Source organism: Nomascus leucogenys, chromosome 22a, assembly GCF_006542625.1.
Source record: "Nomascus leucogenys isolate Asia chromosome 22a, Asia_NLE_v1, whole genome shotgun sequence".
Lineage (NCBI taxonomy): Eukaryota > Metazoa > Chordata > Mammalia > Primates > Hylobatidae > Nomascus > Nomascus leucogenys.
In genome coordinates, this window is record NC_044402.1 from 70138397 (window position 1) to 70159444 (window position 21048).

General features: G+C 36.9%; 1 protein-coding gene across 1 annotated transcript in view; it reads left to right on the forward strand.

Annotated features, from left to right (window-relative positions):
* The window catches only part of UBR3 (ubiquitin protein ligase E3 component n-recognin 3), a 254404-nt gene that overhangs the window by 24598 nt on the left and 208758 nt on the right, over nucleotides 1-21048 (forward strand). The window contains exons 2-5 of the mRNA XM_030802267.1: nucleotides 10405-10544; nucleotides 13952-14110; nucleotides 15367-15510; nucleotides 16397-16446. Of these exons, the coding sequence (XP_030658127.1) occupies nucleotides 10405-10544; nucleotides 13952-14110; nucleotides 15367-15510; nucleotides 16397-16446 (493 nt within the window). The remainder of the gene's footprint in view (nucleotides 1-10404; nucleotides 10545-13951; nucleotides 14111-15366; nucleotides 15511-16396; nucleotides 16447-21048) is intronic.

A 21048-nucleotide genomic window follows, 5' to 3' on the forward strand; every position in this document is an offset into this window, starting at 1 on the left:
TCATTTCTTCCCAGACAGGGCGGCTGGGCAGAGACGCTCCTCACTTCTTCCCAGACTGGGCGGCCGGGCAGAGGCGCTCCTAACTTCTTCCCAGACGGGGCGGCTGGGCAGAGGCGCTCCTCACTTCGGCTGGGATCAATACTTCTGATGATTTCAACTTTAAAATAAGTTTTCATCTCTGATAAAGCTACTTCACTTTTATTACTCTTGTTTTTCTGAACTTTCTTAGTGATTCTTGCTTATTTTTCCATATAAACTTCAGAATCAGCTTGTTTATTCCTTATTGTTATTTTCACTGGGTCATATTAAATATATAGATTGGTTTAGGTAGATATCATATATGTTTATGGTATGCCTTTTATGTCATTTTAGATTTGTTATCCTAAATATCTTTTGATAATTTTGTTAAAGTTTAGTCAAAGGTGTCATTTAATGTTCCTGAGATCTTCCCACCTGTCAGATGAAGGGCACAGATTATAGCATCAGGGCTTTTAACATGGGGGGGTATGACTCTCCAGGAATCTCTATGAATTATCCAAAATTATATGCAGAATAATGTGTATGTGTATAATTTGTTGCAAAATAGTGTGTAATGTGTGTAGTAAGTTGAGAATGGGATGTTCTTGCCAAGGGCTTATTTGTAGGGGAGCTTATTATCTCACATACTTTTCAAATTCTTGAAAAATGTGGTTTCGTTATTTGAGTTGGCCTCTCCTTGCCCTCCTTCTCCCCACCAAATATCAGTAACTTGCAAATAGACTACCAGAACCCCCGCCTCCCCTTTTGTTTCCTCTCTCCTCTACTTCTCCCACAGTCCAGGAAATTTACTTTTAGTCATTTAAATTTGATTTCAGAGGAATCATAAGGAGAGTTTCTGGGGGTAATGTTCTGTTTCTTGATCTTTTTTTTTCTTTTTTTTTTTTTTTTGAGACGGAGTCTCGCTCTGTCACGCCATTCTCCTGCCTCAGCCTCTCCGAGTAGCTGGGACTACAGGTGCCCGCCACCACGCCTGGCTAATTTTTTGTATTTTTAGTAGAGATGGGGTTTCACCATGGTCTCGATCTCCTGACCTCGTGATCCACCCGCCTCGGCCTCCCAAAGTGCTGGGATTACAAGTGTGAGCCACTGTGCCCGGCCCTGTTTCTTGATCTTGAATTGCCATTTACATGAGTATGTTCATTCAGTGATATTTCGTTGAGTTGCATATGTAACCTTTTAGGCAATTTTTTATCAGTTATGCTTCAGTGAAAAATTTTAAAAAGATGATGTCAAACAAAATTTAGAGAAGTCATTTTGTCTAGTTTTTTTTAGTTCTATTTGATCATTCTATTATTGCTGTAACATCCTTCCCCACTAAGGACTATTTAACCTTCTTAATCTTGCAAATCTGTTGGGTTCCTTGAAGAAAGTTATCCGTGACCTATGAACTGCTAATGTGAATGTATTACTTCCTGCCTCATTTTTAATTTGGAGCTATACCAGTTGTCTAGAAAGCTCTTCTCTTGTTCACTTGGGGAGAGATTGTTAATACATGTTTATATGCAGTTTCATTTGTCAGGTCTTTGACTGATTTTACTGGTGTCTTTTGGTTAGCTCACTTGACTTATTGGTTCTACCTGTAGCCGTAGTTCATTGCTGATGAAGTGACATGAATTTTAGGATCAATTTAGGTGTTATAAATGGAGTAAATTTCTTGATGGTTGAATTGGCACAATCTAAACTCACAAAGTGAAAATAGCAAACTTTCTCCTTTAACCTCCCCCAGAGCTTTGCATGCCTAGCCTACTTCCATGTCATTTTGGCCTGTAGCCTAAATATCACCTCTTCAGAAAGGCCTTCCCTGACAAACCCAATCTAAAGGAGCCCCATGGATACTTTTTATGTATGGTGCTGTCAAATACTTTCTTTTCTTTTCTTTTCTTCTTTTTTGAGACGGGATCTCACTCTGTCATCCAGAATGGAGTGCAGTAGGATGATCTTGGCTCACCGCAACCTTCTGTGCCCAGGTTCAAGTGATCTTCCTACGTCAGCCTCCTGAGTAGCTGGGATTACAGGTGCACGCCACCACATCTGGCTAAGTTTTGTATTTTTTGTAGGGATGGGGTTTTACAGTGTTGCCCAGGCTAGAAATAATTTCATATAATTTATTACTGTCAGATATTTCCATAATTTATTTTCTTGTTTCTCTCTTTCCTCCTGCCTCAGAAAGTTAGCTCTATGAGGACAAGGCCTCTATATTCCCAAGGCCTAGGTGCGAGGCATGTAGTAGCTCTTCAAAAAAAATTTGAACAACTGGGATTATTAAATGGGTCGCAGATTATTATTCAATTGGATGCCCTTAAAATAATTTTGTTGGCCAGGCACAGTGTCTCACGCCTGTAATCCCAGCACTTTGGGAGGCCGAGGCAGGCAGATCACTTGAGGTCAGGAGTTTGAGACCAGCCTGGCCAACATGGCCAGGCAAAACCCCATCTCTACTAAAAATATAAAAGAAGGCCAGGCACGGTGGCTCACACCTGTAACCCCAGCACTTTGGGAGGCTGAGGTGGGCAGATCACGAGGTCAGGAGATTGAGACCATCCTGGTAACATGGTGAAACCCCGTCTCTTCTAAAAAAAATACAAAAAAATTAGCTGGGCATGGTGGCTGGCACCTGTAGTCCCAGCTACTCGGAAGGCTGAGGCAGGAGAATGGCTTGAACCTGGGACGGAGCTTGCAGTGAGCCAAGATCGCACCACTGCACTCCAGCTGGGGTGACAGAGCGAGACTCCGTCTCAAAAAAAAAGAAAACAAGAATTAGCTGGGCGTCATGGCACATGCCTGTAATCCCAGCTACTCTGGAGACCGAGGCAGGAGAATTGCTTTAATCCGGGAGTTGGAGGCTGTGGTGAGCTGAGATGGCACCAAGGCACTCCAGCCTGCGCAACAGTGAGACTCTGTCTCAAAATAAAAAAATTTTTTTTTGTTCTACTATTAATTAAGTCTTTGTTTCAGCAAGTCTTTTTCTAAGACTTGATAAAATATTAATAGTAATTTTTAAAAAGATTTTTTTAAGAGACAGAGTCATGCTATATTGCCCAAGCTGGTCATGAATTCCTGGGCTCAGGCAATCTTCCTGCCTTGAACTGCATATTATCAGTTCTTTATTGAGCATCTGCTATGTTAAATGGTCAGTCCCCACACTATGCTCAGCCTGAATTACAAAAACCAGTATTGTTCATCAGTCTCACAGTATATTACATCCACATTGGACAGTTCTGCCGTACTCACACTAGTTCCCAGAGTTTGATTTTTTTACTTTTTTGACCATTAAGTTTTTAATCTCCAGTCTTCTGATACACTTCTGTAACCTCAGTCTTGAAATTACTTAGACCATTCTTGCTGTTCCTTTGGCTTAGCTACTTGGTACTCTGTTCAAATTTTTCTTTACTCCACCCAGTTGCTTTTTGGAATTGGTTTCTTTCCTGCACAAAGTGTCCAAGAGAGCTTTCTGTGCTTTCTAATCCTTTCTCTTTCTGCTTTCCAGCTCTCAGTTCTTTTATTGCATCCTTCAGTTTTGTGCCCAATTATGTTTTCCTATTCTTCTGTCCTGGCTTTCCTTTCATCCATTCTCTCTCCTTCACATTTATGCTTACAGGCTTCTTAATTAAGTTGTCTTTGATCACAGCTAGCTCTCTAATCTGTCACACAGGCCACGTTCTCTTTTATCTTTACAAGCTTTTACAGGCTGGGCACGGTGGCTCACGCCTGTAATCCCAGCACTGTGGGAAGCTGAGGCCGGTGCATCACCTGAGGACAGGAGTTCGAGACCAACCTGGCCAAGGTGGCGAAACCCCATCTCTACTAAAAATACAAAAAATTAGATGGGCCTGGTGGTGCGTGCCTGTAGTCCCAGCTACTCGGGAGGTTGACTCAGGAGAATCGCTTGAACCCGGGAGGCAGAGGTTGCAGTGAGCCGCTATGGTGCCACTGCACTCCAGCCTGGGCAACAGAGTGAGACTGTGCCTCATAAAAAAAAAAAAAAAAGCTTTTATGGGAATACAGCTTTTAAAACGTGTACTTGTTTTTCTCCAGCCTGGGCAACAGAGTGAGATTGTGTCTCAAAAGGAAAAAAACAAAACAAAAAACAAAAAAACTTTTATGGAAATACAGCTTTTAGAAAGTGTACTTGATTTTATTTAGATATTGTGTGTCCCAGCTGGAAGAAGTTTTTTTTTTTTTTTTTTTTTCTTTTTTTTTTTGAGATGAAGTCTTGCTCTGTCATCCAGGCTGGAGTGTGCAGTGGCGAGATATCAGCCCACTGCAACCTCCGCCTCCTGGATTCAAGCGATTCTCCTACCTCAGCTTCCTGAATAGCTGGGATTACAGGCGTACGCCACCATGCCTAGCTAATTTTTGTATTTTTAGTAGAGATGGGGTTTCACCATGTTGGCCAGGCTGGTCTTGAACTCCTGATCTCAAGTGATTCGCCCACCTCGGCTTCCCAAAGTACTGGGATTACAGGCGTGAGTGACCGCGCCGGGACTGGAAGAAGTTCTTAAATTCATTTTTTCTTTTAAATCAAGGTTTGAACCTTAAGGTGTAATGCCTCCTAACCTTTATCATAATATGGCAGATGTGGAAAATAGTATTTGGATGGGACACAGAGGCAACTGAGGAGGCTGCCCAGGCTCTGCCTGTGTGTCTGCCTTGAGGACCAAGGAAAATCCATCTCTGCACTGTAATCTGCTGACCTAACAATTAAAAGACCTACCTGAAGGATAGATAGACTTCAGCAGAGTGTGAACATGCTAAATTTTATTTTGTATTTATGTATATATTTTCTTAAGAGTTGTAACTTTCATTAGATTCTCAAAGGGGTCCTTGAAGCAAAAAAGAATTCCAATGATGTTTTAAATTGTGGAGGTAAAACCAAATGTATGGCATAACTTATTTTTTGTTTTTGGTTTAAATTTTTCCTTTTGATTACAAAGTTGTATGTATGTTTGTTATATAAAATTCAAACATTATACATAGTATTAACATCATAAGTAGAAGTGTATCATATCATACCCTCAGTTAATTTCTACAAAGTTTGGTATATATTTCTGAAAATATTTTTCTTCTTATGTATATTAACATTTGTTTCCCCTTCTCCAAAATTGTATTTATAGAAGAGATTAAATGTATATACAATTCATTTCTCACTTAATTTATCTTAGATATAATTATACTTTAGTGCTTATTAGATCCACCTCATTTTTGTAAAAATCAAAATATGTTATGGATCTGCCATAGTTTGGTTCACTTTTCTTCTATGATTAAATGCATGCATTTTTAACCTTTTTATATTGTAAATGGAGGTGTAATGAATATCTTTGCAAGTATATTTAGGAGTATTTCTGTATAATAAATTCGTGGAAATAGAAATGCTAAGCTTGTGTTACGAACATTTACAATTTTAATAGATATGGTCAAGTGCCACCAAAAACTCAACCTGTTTACACTTCCATGTGTACAACAAAAATTTCTGAACATGCTTTCAATGAATTAGTAAAGTGAATCTTTCCTGATCTGCAAGATCAAAAACTGTTTTTATATTATGAAAATTTCCAAACATATGCAAAGTTAAATACAATAGGGTGTTGAACCTTCCTGTGCCAATCATGCAGACTCAACATTTTTAAAGATTGTAGCCACATTTGCTTCAACTGCTCTTTTTTCCCTTTCGTGGAAGTATTTTAAAGCAACTCCCCCAAATCATGTTGTTTTACCCAGACATACTTCAGCATTCATCTTTAAAGAGTAGGGATTTTTTTCTTTTTAAGATCTTTAGTTTTTTAGTATAGAAAATTTAAAACATATATAAAAGCAGTCAGCACAATGAACCTAACTAGTATGATCTTTTTATTAGGGAAAATATCCCTTGGTGTCATTTTTGACTGAAAGACAAATTTAAATTACAATCTTTTAAATGAATTCTTTAAACATCAGAAGAGAATACTTTATTGACTTTGATATCTATCTGTATTCTGTTTCATGAACATAACAATGAAACCTCATGTATCTCTCAGTTTCAACAAGTAGCAATTCAGAGCTGCTCTTGGTAAACTCCCATCTACTTCCCTTTATCTCACCAGATTATTTTGAAGCAGGTCCCATGTATTAGAGGGTTTCATCTGTAAATCCCTGTCTCTGTCTAAAAGACAGGGAATTTACTTTTTTTAAATTTTTTATTTTTATTTAAGACAGTCCCATTCTGTCATCCAGGCTGGAGTGCAGTGGCGCACGATCTCAGCTCACTGCAGTCTCCACCGCCTGGGTTCAAGTGATTCTTGTGCACACCACCACGCCTGGCTAAGTTTTGTGTTTTTAGTAGAAACAGGGCTTTGCCATGTTGGCCAGGCTGATCTTGAACTCCTGATACCAAGTGATCCGTGCGCCTTGGCCTCCCAAAGTACTGGGATTATAGGCATTACAGGCATGAGCCATTGCACCCAGCCGGGAATTCACTTTTAATGATAATCACAGTGTTGTTATTGTCACACCCACATAAAATAATTCCTGTATCACCAAATAACCATGAACATTTTCTTGTATAACCACGATGGCATTATCACACTAATAAAATCAACTGTAATGAACTAGTACCCAGTTTATAATCAGATTCCCTTGGAAAGGAATTTCCTTTTTGAAAGACTAAAAAATGCCTTTCAAAAATTCCTTTCAGAGTTGGTTTGTTAGAATTGGTTTACGTATTGTATGTGCTTATTGGGTGTCTCAAGCCTCTTTTAACCTAGAGTAGCCCTGGTACCTCTTTATTCCCCTCTGTCACTGACAGGTTACAGAAACTGGGTCAGTTGTCCTGTATAATGTCTCACATTCTCCATTTGTCTATTTGCTTTTTTGTGGTGTCATTTAACGTGTTCCTTTATCTCCCATACTTCTCGTAAATGGAAGTTAGCTCTGGAGACATGGTGTCATTCAAGTTCAGTTTGTTTGATAAGAACATTTCATAAATGGTGTTGTGTGCTTTACTCACATCACAGTCTCTCTGCTTTTTTTTTTTTTTAAACTTCTGGTGATACTAAGATTGATAAGGTTTTTTTTGTTTTTTTTTTGAGACGGAGTTTTGCTCTGTCACCTAGGCTTGAGTGCAGTGGCATGATCTCAGCTCACTGCAACCTCCGCCTCCCGGGTTCAAGTGATTCTCCTGCCTCAGACTCCTGAGTAGCTAGGACTACAGGCATGTGCCACCATGCCTGGCTAATGTTTTGTATTTTTTAGTAGAGATGGTGCTTCACCATGTTGGCCAGGCTGGTCTTGAACTCCTGACCTCAAGCAGTCTGCCCACCTCAGCCTCCTAAAGTGTTGGGATTAAGGACGTGAGCCACCTCACCCAGCAGATTGATAAGGATGTAATAGTCAGATATTTTTCTTATATAACCACAATATTGTTATCACACCTAATAAAATTAACTGTAATTAACTGAAGAACTGTAAGTAACTGTAGTGAAAATTTCCCCTCAAGCTTTCCTCTAATGGCTCCATTGCATGCGTCAGTTATTTCACTAGATATCACAAAATGGTTTCTCCAGTTATTCATTTTTTGTTTTAATAAAATTCATTGCTTTATTAGAGAAAACGGGAGCATCTTTCCATTTGTTTATTGGCTGTTTGGTACTTGTTTTGTGAATTGTTCATGACCTTGCTTGATTTTTCTATTGAATTCTTTTATTTTTCTTATCCATTTTTGAGAGTTTGTAATCATAGCTATTAATCTTTTATCTCATTTATATATTGTAAATATTTTTTCCAGTTTGTTACTGTCTTCTATGTAGAAGCTTTTGATTTGCATAGTCAGTCTTTTTTCTTAACTTTTGTGGCTTTTAGTTTTAAGTCTTAACTTAGGCTTTCTATATTCTGAGATAATGTAGGAAAATAGTAAATTATCTTCCAGGCTCCATTTCTTAAATTTTATTTTTAATGTATTCTGGAATATATTTTGTATATAGTATAAGATAGGAATCAAATTTGCTTCCTGCATTTAAATAATAGTAAATTTTGTTCTAAAGTAGTTTATTAAGTCTTCTTCCCACCATATTGATTTGAGATGTCACATTTATCACAAATTTGTATGTTCTTTCTCTGGACTTCATTATTGTTCATTTTAAATTATTAAAGTTTTTTTGGTAGACTGGGTCTTGCTATGTCACCTAGGCTGGTTTTGAACTCCTGGCCTCAAGTGATCCTTCAGCCTTGGCCTCCCAACATGCTGGGATTATAGGCATGAGCCACCATGTCCGGCCCATTGTGGTCCATTGATGTTAGCACATTACCACAGAATTTTAATTAAAATAATTTTATACTGTGCTTTAAGGTCCAGTTCATTATCATTAACCATTTTTTTTCAGGCTTTAATGGTGTTTTTCACAAATATGATCTTACATTTGAACTTTAGAATTAGTTTGTGATTAATTCTGTTGGGATGTAAATCTAATGGCATTAAGCCTGGGGAAACTGTCTTTTATTATTATTATTTTTTTTTGAGACAGAGCGTCGCTCAGTCACCCAGGCTGGAGTGCAGTGGCACGGTCTTGGCTCACTGCAACCTCCGCCTCCCAGGTTCAAGCAATTCTTCTGCCTCAGCCTCCCAAGTAGCTGGGACTATAGGCACGTGCCACCATGCCCGGCTAATTTTTGTATTTTTAGTAGAGATGGGGTTTTGCCATGTTGTCCAGGCTGGTCTTGAACTCCTGACCTCCGGTGATGCACTGGCCTCGGCCTCCCAAAGTGCTGGGATTACAGGCATGAGCCACGGTGCCTGGCTAAAATTGTCTTTGAAAAAAAAAAAAAAAAAAAAAAAAAAGATCAAATTTTCCGTTTAGGAATGTTGTTTTTCTCTATTTATTCAGATCTTTTGTATTTTACAGCTTAAATAGCTTCTCTTCCCTTCTACTTATTTCTAGGCATTTTACATGTTTAATGTGGTAATTATGTGTTTGGTCACAGAATAACTTATTTGTGATTATTTGGATGTTGACTATAGAATAGTTTTCTTCAGGGTGGGGCACAGTGGCTCACAATCCCAGTACTTTGGGAGGTCAAGGCTGGAGGATCGCTTGAGGCCAAGAGTTGTACATCAGCCTTGACAATGTAGCAAGACCTTGTCTCTACAAAAAGTAAAAATAAAAAAATTAGCCAGGCTGGCCGGGCGCGGTGGCTCATGCTTGTAATCCCAGCACTTTGGGAGGCCGAGGCGGGCGGATCACAAGGTCAGGAGATCGAGACCACGGTGAAACCCCGTCTCTACTAAAAATACAAAAAATTAGCCGGGCGTGGTGGCGGGCGCCTGTAGTCCCAGCTACACGGAGAGGCTGAGGCAGGAGAATGGCGTGAACCCGGGAGGCGGAGCTTGCAGTGAGCCGAGATTGCACCACTGCACTCCAGCCTGGGCGACAGAGCAAGACTCCATCTCAAAAAAAAAAAAAAAAAAAAAAAAATAGCCAGGCATAGTGGCACATGCCTGAGGCTGAGGTGGGAGGATTGCTTGAGCCCAGGACTTCCAGGATGCATGTGAGTGACAAAGCGAGACCCTGACTTTAAGGAAAAATAAAAAAAAAGAAGAGTTAACTTCATTTTTGCTTAAGCATACCAATCATACTTGAAAGTGAATATAGGCCAGGCACAGTGGCTTACGGGGCTGAGAAGGCACCTGAAGTCAGGAGTTCGAGACCAGCCTGGCCAACCACCATGGTGAAACCTCGTCTCTACTAACAATAAAAAAAATTAGCGGGTGTGGTGGTGCACACCTGTAGTCCCAGCTACTTGGGAGGCTGAGGTGGGAGAATCGCTTGAACCTGGGAGGCAGAGGTTGCAATGAGCCGAGATTGTGCTGCTGCCCTCCAGCCTGGACGACAGACCAAGACTCTCCAAAAAAAAAAAAAGAATGTAAACAAGATTAGAAGGAATGTATACACTTCAGTGTATAAACTTTTAAAATAAACTTCAAGTTTTTGTATCACTTAGCTATTCATTAATGCAATAAGTTAGAAATAGGAAAAATGTAAATGCTTTTGAAGTGATCAACTTGTACTTAATGGTTTAAAAGAGTGGAAGTCATAAAGTGGTACCTGAAAGTAATAAATTTCAGTTAAAAAAAATGTGCCCTGTAATGAGATTTTCGTTTTGTATTCTACTTGGAATTTAACTATTAATAGTATGGTCTTTTCTTGGGAAAAATATACCTGAGTGCCATTTTTTATATAAACACTGATTAAAATTACATTCTTTTAATCTGGTACCTTAAAAATCATAAAGGAGGATTTATTGGCCTGTATTCCATTTATGAATATTGTAAATAGAAATAATATATTTTTAGCGGATTAGACATTACTGTTAATTTTTTTCTTTTTCACATTACAGGTTTTGTAAAAGGCATCAAATTAAATCAAGTTCAAATATTCCCTGTGTCCCTAAAGACTTACTGATGATGTCTGAATTTGTTCTTCCAAGATTTATATTTTGTCTTATTCAGTACTTAAGAGAAGGCTATAATGAACCAGGTATGTTTTAATCTACTTCTTGTTAGTACTCTTTTTAAATTGTAAATTTACAAAGTTTTAGTATTAATTATGAGGTGAATTTTTTCAGATACCATTTTTTTGCTTAACATTTAAAAAGAGATGACTATAAAATACGGATTGAATAGAAACACTAAAAATAAATTATATAACCTTATATGTTGTAGTAGATGTAGTTTCGTGCTTTCTGCTTCTGAGGTCATAAATGTTTTTGATCAGACTTATTTGAGCTTTTGCAGATGAGGAAGTAACCATTTTGTGGGGTTAACGTGACTTTATTTGCAATATTATGATAAAGCAGAATTGAGAACTCCTGGAAATGTTTAAATTTAACTTAGATTTTTAGAAGATAAAATGTTTCATCAACTTTTTTTAGAAGTCTATATATTTTTATTCTCTCTATATATTATATAATAACTTATAGGGTCAAATTGCTGACTTCCAGATTACTGGTAGAATATATGGGTGTATAATCATCATGTTAATATTTAAAAGAGAAAATTACAGATGTTCTTCTTACTTTTTAAGATTTAATCACAATCTTGATTAACATACTTCAGTTAGGTAAATATTTGGATTTAGGTATCTATTAAAAATTCTCAGTCTGACATTGTCAGTTACAGATACTCATCAGTAGTATGAATCAAATTTATTAACTTTTTATGATGTTTTTTACCTTTCTAATGATACCTGAATTTCTGTTCTATAAGAGATTACATTTTGCATTATTTTTAGAGGTTTAAAATTATTTAGTACTATAAATAATTTTATATTCATTTTGAAACTGTGGCACACATTTTCATCTTCTATCTCCATCCTTAAAGTGTAGGGGAGTGTTATATAATGTCCTCATTTCTAAAACTGTCTTGTTATCTTTATTGTGAGCAAACCATTATACTTCCTTATTTGTACAATTTAAGCAAAAACATACAATCCTTTGTTAAGTACTTCTACTTAACAGAGTAGATATCTTAAAATATAGAAAAATAAGCTGGGCATGGTGTTTCATACCTGTAATCCCAGCACTTTGGGGAGCTGAGGGAGGAGGATTGCTTGAAGCCAGGAGTTCAAGACCAGCTAGGCAACATAGAGACTCTGTCTTTACAAACATTTTTAAAAGTTAGCTGGATGTGGTGGTTGCATGTGCCTGCAGTCCTAGCTACTTGGGAGGCTGAGGCAGGAGGATCCCTTGAGCTCAGGAGTTCAAGGCTGCAGTGAGCTATGATTACATCACTACACTCCAGTCTGGGTGACAGAGTGAGACCCTGTGCCCCACACTGCCCCCCAAAAAAAAAGAAAAGAAAAAAGAATATATAAAGAAAAATATTATTTTGATTTGGTTCCAAATTACTGTCTCTTCGGAATGAAGGAACCAGTTACTAGCTGGGTTATTGAAATTGCCTTATGCATTATTTCTCATATACTAGTTAGGAGACCTTTTTGGGAATTTACATTTTGTATTACAGGTATCCTATTTTAGAAATAGAAATTATTTATTATGAGAACCTTAAAGCTTATTATTAGTTTAATGAAAGAGTACTTCACATGAAAGTGTATTATATTTTTTGTTGTTGACATAACAGTCTTTATAAAACGTAGACAACATAAGTACATAGCTTTATAATTATCTGTTATCTGAAAACACGAAGGGAAAAATGGAAGCATTTTTTTATCTAAAGATGATCTGCATGAATGTAGGTTCATGGAAGTTTCTTCCTTATATTACTACTTCTGTTCAGCATTAATTTCTGTCTGTGCAAAAAAAAATCTGCCTTTTTTTTTTTTTTTGAGATGGAGTTTCGCTCTTATTGCCCAGGCTGGAGTGCAGTGGTGCGATGTCAGCTCACCGCAGCCTCCACCTCCTGGGTTCAAGCGATTCTCCTGCCTCAGCCTCCCAAATAGCTGGAATTACAGGCGCCTGCCACCACGCCCGGCTAATTTTTTGTATTTTTAGTAGAGATGGAGTTTTACTGTGTTGGCCAGGCTGGTCTCAAACTCCTGACCTCAGGTGATCCACCGCCTTGGCCTCTGAAAGTGCCGGGATTACAGGTGTGAGCCATTGTGCCCAGCCAAAATTCTGCATTTTTGTGTAGACATTGCTGTTTAAAATTAAATTTAAAAAAGGGCTTGCAATAACCAATCCAAGGTAATGAAAGCTCAGAGATCTTGTTCTTTCCCAATTTCTTTCAATTCTGTTTCTCATTCATCCAATAATCCTTACATCTGTGTTAGAGTTTGTTTCAGAGCCCTTGAAAACCGAGAGCAAACATTAATTAAACATCTACTATATTACTATATAAGTCACTGGGGAGAATATAAAATTGAATAATGTATAACGTTAGCTTTACACTGAGAAAGTAGGTTTTGAGATTCTGAATAAATGTTGAATGAAATGGACATCCCCTTTCCTGGGCACACAGGTTCTCCATTACCTCTTTTATAGGTGTGGTTTTGTTCATTTGTTTGTTTTTATTTTAAAAACAATTATGGTTAAGCTATAAATTTCTGTATTCATTTCCTTCCTTTGAGACCTCGGCTTCTGTAAAACCTCTCTATATTTTTCATCTTTAATGTTCTTTTTCAGTTGTTCAAGCTTCTTTTCTTTCTCTCCATCTCTATTTGCCTGTTTTTTTTTAGTTTTTAATACAATTATTCATATTTATGAAAAGTTATCATTCACTTTAGTTGCTTTGACCTTCATCTAACATGTATCTGTATTTTTGGAATATTATAGGGGATAGGTTATTTGTTATACAGGTTTAAATTTGACATAATACTCTTATACTACTCTCAATGTATTTGAGTTATATCTTGTTTTATTCTAGGATGTGATCTGAAATTTTTCTTAAATACTATCTTTTTTTGAAACGATCTTAATGATGACATTTATATATGCGGAAGTATAGGGCCCACAGATCAAATGCTGCTGCTTCTTTTTGTTGTTTTTGAGACAGGGTGTCACTCTGTCGCCCAGGCTGGAGTACAGTGGCATGATCTCAGTTCACTGCCACCTTCACCTCCAGGCTTAAGCCATCCTCCTACCTCAGACTCCTGAGTAGCTGGGACTACAGGCGTGCACTACCACACTCAGCTAATTTTTTATATTTAAATGCTTCTTACACAAATTAAGTGCTTCATATCTTAGGAGGTCATCTGTGTTTTTCCATCTACTGTTTTCCAAAGGACTGAATTCCTGAGCAAGTCTACCCTTCCTTGGCTAGGTGCTGGGCAGATACCAATTTCTAAACAGAGTTCTTGTATTGACTTTTTTGATTATAAAATACTATAATTTAAGCCATTATAATTTTAAAAGAATAAATGCTGTTATTTTTAGTAAGATATTTTAAAGAAAATTACCCTTATTTGATTTTTTTCTTTTTTTATTTTAGCAGCTGATGGACCATCAGAAAAGGACCTTAACAAAGTCCTTCAGCTTTTGGAACCTCAAATTTCCTTTTTAGAAGACCTAACTAAAATGGGAGGAGCAATGCGGTCTGTTCTTACTCAGGTTTTGACAAACCAACAAAACTACAAAGATCTGACTTCTGGTGAGTAAAATGTTAGAAAAAATTTATAGTTTACATATATTACTATAATGATAAGAAATTGAGTCTTTTAGAACTTAAAGGTAAATTGTAGAATTTTCATAGAATGCTAAAGCTGGAAGTTATTAAGAGAACTTCTTGTTTTATGGATGAGGAAATTGAGCCCTAGAAAAATGAAATGGCCTGTTTAAACCTCACAATTAATTTATGTTGGAGTTGGTACTGGAACCTAGGTCTCCTAACTTTTGGTGTGACATGATAATTATGCTCTACCTTTCTTTCTTTATTTTATTTTATTTTATTTTAATTATGTTATATTATGTTATGTTATGTTATTTTAATTTTTTTGAGACAGAGTCTTGCTCTGTTGCCCAGGCTGGAGTGCAGTGGCGTGATCTCAGCCCACTGCAACCTCTGCCTCCCGGGTTCAAGTGATTCTCCTGCCTCAGCCTCCCCAGTACCTAGGATTACAGGTACCCGCCATCATGCCCAGCTAATTTTTGTATTTTTGTAGAGACAGGGTTTTACCATGTTGGCCAGGCTGGTCTTGAGCTCCTGACCTCAGGTGATCTGCCAGCCTTGGCCTCCCAAAGTGCTGAGATTACAGGCATGAGCCACCACGCCCGGCTCTACCTCTCTTTCTTTAAACACAAGGCTGAGAAGTGATCCCCTTTCTTTAACAGTAACAACCATCATGTCTATGTTTTCACTTTTGGTATTTTAAGTTTTTGTGTTGTATGGCCTAGGATTTTCTAATATACAGCTTAAGTTATAAAACTTGGAATTGTTGAATGGTGTATTGTTATACAAAACATTCATACGCCTTTCCCAAGCACTCTGCTTTCGATAACTGCATGCTTGGTATTATGAGAGCACAGACTGTCAAACCAGAAGGTGAATTCCACTACATAATTATTATCTACCATATTACCTCTCTGACTTTCTTTACAGTAATTTTCAGGTTCCTTGAAAGCTCGGATCATGTCTTATTAATTTTTGTGCCCCACATTCCAATGGATATTTTAGATGCTCACCTACTTTGTAGATTTCATTATTTGGTGTAAACATGCTGTGTATTCTAGGATTGTTAGTGCTAAACATAAGCACAAAAATGTTATTCGAATCTATCTGATACTATTCATTCTAGGACTCCCACTCCATTAGAATATTCACCTATTTATAGATATTAGTTAATGAAAAGACCATACTGAGATTTTGAATGGAATATTTTTTTCTGATTTGAAGTTTGTTTTAATTAGGTCTTGGAGAAAATGCTTGTGTAAAGAAAAGTCATGAAAAGTACCTTATAGCTTTAAAGAGCTCTGGACTTACATATCCTGAGGATAAGCTTGTATATGGTGTGCAGGAGCCATCTGCTGGTACTAGTTCTCTGGCTGTTCAAGGTTTGTCTAAATATTTAATTTGAACAGTAGTAACTTTTCTGTATTAAAACCAAAAAAACCTCTCAAACTTTACTCATTATTGAAAAAATTTATTTTGAGCTAAAACAGTATTATTCTTTTTAAGAAAAGTAATAAAAGTAGTAAAAATTTAGAGGCAAAAAAGAATAGATTGACCAAAGAAGAGAATGCATTTTTCTTAAATGGAATTTGATTAGCTTATTAAGGTTCTGGTTCTAACTCATGAAAAATGTACAGTTGCTATTCAAGAGTAGCCCAAAACTTTACTACCTCAATATTTTAGTAAACTATGGTTTAAAACTAAAAAGAGGTCTTTCTGAAACACCATTTGTAATTACTGTATTAAATCTGAGTTTTCACTGGAGAATTCCTATTGAAGTATCAACCTATTAGGTCCAAACTTAGATAAATGTTGGAGGCTGGGCACGGAGGCTCATGCCTACAATCCCAGCAGTTTGGGAGGCCGAAGTGGGTGGATCATCTGAGGTCGGGAGTTTTGAGGCCAGAATGGCCAACATGGTGAAATGTCGTCTTTACTAAAATACAAAAATTAGCTGGGTGTGCTGGCAGGCGCCTGTAATCCCAGCTACTTGGGAAGTTGAGGCAGGAGAATTGCTTGACTCTCAGAAGTGGAGGTTGCATTGAGGTGTGATTGCGCCACCGCACTCCAGCCTGAGCAACAGAGCAAGAATCCCGTCTCAAAAAAAAAAAAAAAAAAAAAGTTGGACTTTGCCAAGATAACTGTTAGAATGAGGTGTCCTAATGTAACAAAACTTAGCTTTTTGATATTTGTATTTCTCAGAATGATTTGAAAATAAAGCAATATGTAGCAACTATGAAGGACAACTATTTTTCTTCTCCTCCAAAGGTTTTGTAGGCGCAACAGGAACTTTGGGACAAGTAGATTCTTCAGATGAGGTGAGATTTAAAGTTCAAAACTTTTTAAAAAGTATAATTTTATACTTTTTTAATACTTTTTTATTATTTTATACTTTTTTTATAGTTCTAAAACTATATAGATTTGTAGGCATTATGTAGTTTAAGTTTCTCATTCTATAGATAAGGACACTGAAGCCCATAATGGCTTCTGGGAAGCCTAGATCACACAATTACTTAGTGACAGAACAAGGTCTATAACTAAATTTTTACTTCTTGTTTATAATTCATTTTTCTTTTTCACAGTTTAAAAGTGAGTAGAAAGAGGTAGAGATTTCTCCTCAGAGGCTATCCCCAAATTTACCCATGTAGTTGTCATATGTACAATGAAATTATTTTTGAAAATTTTGCTAAGTTTAGGATAATTTATTAAAAGACTATGAAATGGAACTTTTTCTAATCTTATAATAAAGTTACATTTTACATGTCAGGGATTTTTTTTTTTTTTAAACTATATACTGGGAAAAGGACCATCAATTTGAAATTTCAATTTTTATAGTGTTTATTAATAAATATGAAAAATCATTGTTATGTTTCTATATTTCATTACATAATTTATAAGAGAAAAATTGCTGTTATTTATATTTGCTTATAATCTTGTTGCTTATTCAACTTAAATTTCATATTTCTAATACATTTAATAAAATCTAAAAAATAAAATTACATTTAAACATATATATCTTTTTTCTTTTGGAAATTCATTTTGAGTTGATAATATAATGTGAATTAAACCAAATATACTCCTTTTAAAGGGATGGTTTCTGTTTTGGAAGTCTTGTAATTGATTTAATACCTTAAAATTTAAATTTTATAGTTTTTCCCCTCTAAAAAGGCTTTCACACAATGTTACATTTTGTGGAGTCTCATTATGGGCAATTTTCAAGAATTTTCATCAGATTGGAGAGGCAGTTTATTATGCTGTGTAGGAGTCTGACTCTGGAATTAAGACTGCCTGGGTTTGAATTCTGGCTCCTTTACCTATTAGTAGTGTAACCTTGGGCAAGTGTCTTAACTTCTTCATGTCTAAATTTCCTTATCTGTGAAATGGAGATAATAATAGTACTTATTTCATGAGAATATTATGAGGATTGAATGAGTTAACATATGTAAGCGTTTACAGCCCTGGTGCCCAGCATATTGTAAACACTGTATGTGTGTTAGTTAAATAAAATAGAGTAATTAAAAAAACTTATATAAATGGTTAGCTTATAAATTTTCCTTCTGTTTTGTAACAAAATAACTTCTGAGAATCATATTGTTATAATGACAAATGGGAAAAACTTTCTGGTATTTAAAATAGACTTTCAAAAACATATAAACATTATTATTTTAACTAAACTGTAATAATTCCATTTTGAAGATAGGGGAGGGGAATGGTGGGAGTAAGAATGCTAATTCTTCGTATGCCAAAGAAGGAAGTAATTGGTAATACACATATAGTTTTAAACTGTTTATTTTGCTCTAAGGGCATTTTGTGGGGAGGTGGAATGGCCTATTAAAAGGCGAGTTCTCAGAGTAGGAGTTGAATATGAATGGGTGAATGAATGGGCACTTCTTTAGCTAAAGCCACCTGGGCAGGAGTCTTATATCTGTAGCCAGTAGGAACTTTAGACAACTATTGCATGATGAAATGGTTTGGTTATTGTTCAGAGCACTTTATTAAAATAAGCATCTTGACTTGATTTAAAACAACAAAAATCTGTGGTCTGAAGTTTATATTTATGTGGTAGGTTAGAACCGTCATATTATTTTAGCATGCCTAGCATTATGTATCCAACAGGCTTGCTAACAATTCTACTTTATTTTCATGAATTGAATTTTATTTCTGGATATGTAAAAAGCTGATCTTCAACACAGATGCCTTCTCCTCTGTCTAGGACAGAAGTAACAATCATTTTTATCTTGGCCTAAACTCTCCAGATTAGCATTTGAATTTCCCTTGGAGACTTTCATTGTACACAACTGCATTGCAACAACATTCTGTTTTATGGTTGGGTGCTAGAAGGACATCCTTGTGTGTGTGTTTGTGTGTGCACGTGTGTGTGTATTGAGGGGCTTTTGAATCTCTTCTAGAAGTAATTTCTAGGTGATATCAGATAATTTGAAATATTGCCCCTTTTTTGTTCATTACTATTGCTTCTAATCTGTCCTTTTCAGGTCCTCACTTCTGTTTCCCACCTCCAACCTCAAGTAGGCCCCAGTGTCTGTTGTTCTCCCTTTGTGTCGATATTTTCTCATTATTTATCTCCCACTTAAAGTGAGAATATATGTGGTTTTCTGTTCCTACATTAGTTGGCTAAGGATTATGGCCTCCTGCTCCATCCATGTTCATTTCTCTTAGATTCTGTTTTAGCAACTTCCCTGTGTGTGTAGTATGTTTTATTTATTTATTTATTTATTTTTATTTTATTTTTAAATTTTTTTTATTTTTTTGAGACAGTCTTGCTCTGTTGCCCAGGCTGGAGTGCAGTGGCGCGATCTCGGCTCACTGCAAGCTCCGCCTCCCGGGTTCACGCCATTCTCCTGCCTCAGCCTCCCGAGTAGCTGGGACTACAGGTACCTGCCACCATGCCCGGCTAATAGATGGGGTTTCACCGTGTTAGCTAGGATGGTCTCAATCTCCTGACCTTGTGATCCACCCACCTCGGCCTCCCAAAGTGCTGGGATTACAGGCGTGAGCCACCGCACCCAGCCTATAGTATGTTTTATGTAACCATTTGTTCCTTAATTATGATAATGTCTCAGTGTGAATATCATGGTAAATACTTTTTGAGGTTAACAACTTTAAAATACTTTATTTCAGCCCCTAGTCTCTCATAATACATTGTTTTTGTTATAGCTGAGAAGATTTACTTTTAAAACATGTGATGTATATTTAATACATTTAAGTAGTTTAGACTCATTGACCTTTATTTTTTATTTATTTATTTTTTTTGAGATAGAGTCTTGCTACATTGCTCAGGCTGGAGTGCAGTGGTGTGATCTTGGCTCACTGCAACCTCCGTCTCCCGGGTTCAAGCGATTCTCCTGCCTCAGCCTCCCGAGTCGCTGGGATTACAGGCATGCACTACCACGCCTGGCTAGTTTTGTATTTTTGGTAAAGATGGGGTTTCTCCATATTGGTCAGGCTGGTGTTGAACTCCTGACCTCAGGTGATCCGCCCACCTTGGCCTCCCAAAGTGCTGGGATTACAGGTGTGAGCCACCGTGCCCAGCCCCAGAATGCTAAACTTTTTATAGTTTATATATTGATCACATTTTCCAAAGGGATAAAAATAGGGTCATTTAGGCATTTGAAAACTTAAGAATTTGAAGTAGAGTTGCTTAGCCAGAAGTATCTACGGTATGGTTTTTTTTTGTTTTTTTTTTTTTTGTGAGATAGGGTCTTGCTCTGTCTCTCAGGCTAGAATGCAGTGGTACTTTATATACATATTTATATAAATTATATATTTATATATTTGTATTATATATTATATATTAAATATAAATTATATATAACATATATAACATATATAAAATATAAATATATATATAAAATAAGGTGTTTGCTTTATGGTTTTAAACTTATTGTCAAGTCTTGAGTTAGAAAAGTCAGCTGGGTGTGGTGGCCCATACCTGTAATCCCAGCACTTTGGGAGGCCGAGGTGGGCAGATCACCTGAAGTCAGGAGTTCGAGAGCAGCCTGGCCAACATGGTGAAACCCCATCTCTACTGAAAATACAAAAATTAGCTGAGCATGCTGGCACATGCATGTAATCCCACCTACTCAGGGCACTGAGACAGGAGAACCCCTTGAACCTGGAGGCAGAAGTTGCAGAGCTGAGATTGCACCACTGCACTTCAGCCTGTGTGACAGAGTGAGACTCCATCTCAAAAAAAAGAAAAAAAGAAAAGTCATGTGATACAACAAAAACGAAATGAAAATTAGTGTCAGGCAATTCAAGGGTTATAAAAATTATGACTGCTTGAGCTAAAAGGGACCATATAATTCATCTTGTCTTTCTTATTTATGGATGAAAAAACTGAATTCCATGGAATTAACTGATTCACTCAGGCTAGTAAATGCCATCTAGTTAGTGGTGGAGTTGAAATTGGGCACTAGTTCTTCTATCTGCTGGTCTAAGTGTTCTTTCTATAAAGTGGATAAACCATGATTGTCATTACTGTTGTTATGCAGCAAATTTGCCCAAAGCTTTATGTCTTAAAATTACCATTTTATTTTGCTCACAATTTTATGACTTAGGAACGTGAGAATGGCATCTAGGCATTTCTCACTTAGGTTATCATACGTGGTTGCAGTTGTTGGCTGCAGCCGTAGTCATCTGAGAGCTTCACACTGAGACAGAGATCTAAGATGGCTCATTCACAGGGCTGGTAGTTGATGCTGACCATCTGGGAACTCAGCTGGTTTCTTGATCAGTATGATAACATGTGGGTTCTCCAGCATGGTGGTCTCAAGTTGGACATCTTACATAGTAGTGACTTACTTCTCCCAGGCCAACAGCCCAAGAGTAGAAGCTGTAGAGCCTTTTCTGAGCTAGTCTTGGAAGGTATGTGGTGTCACTTCATCCTTTTGAGTTATAAA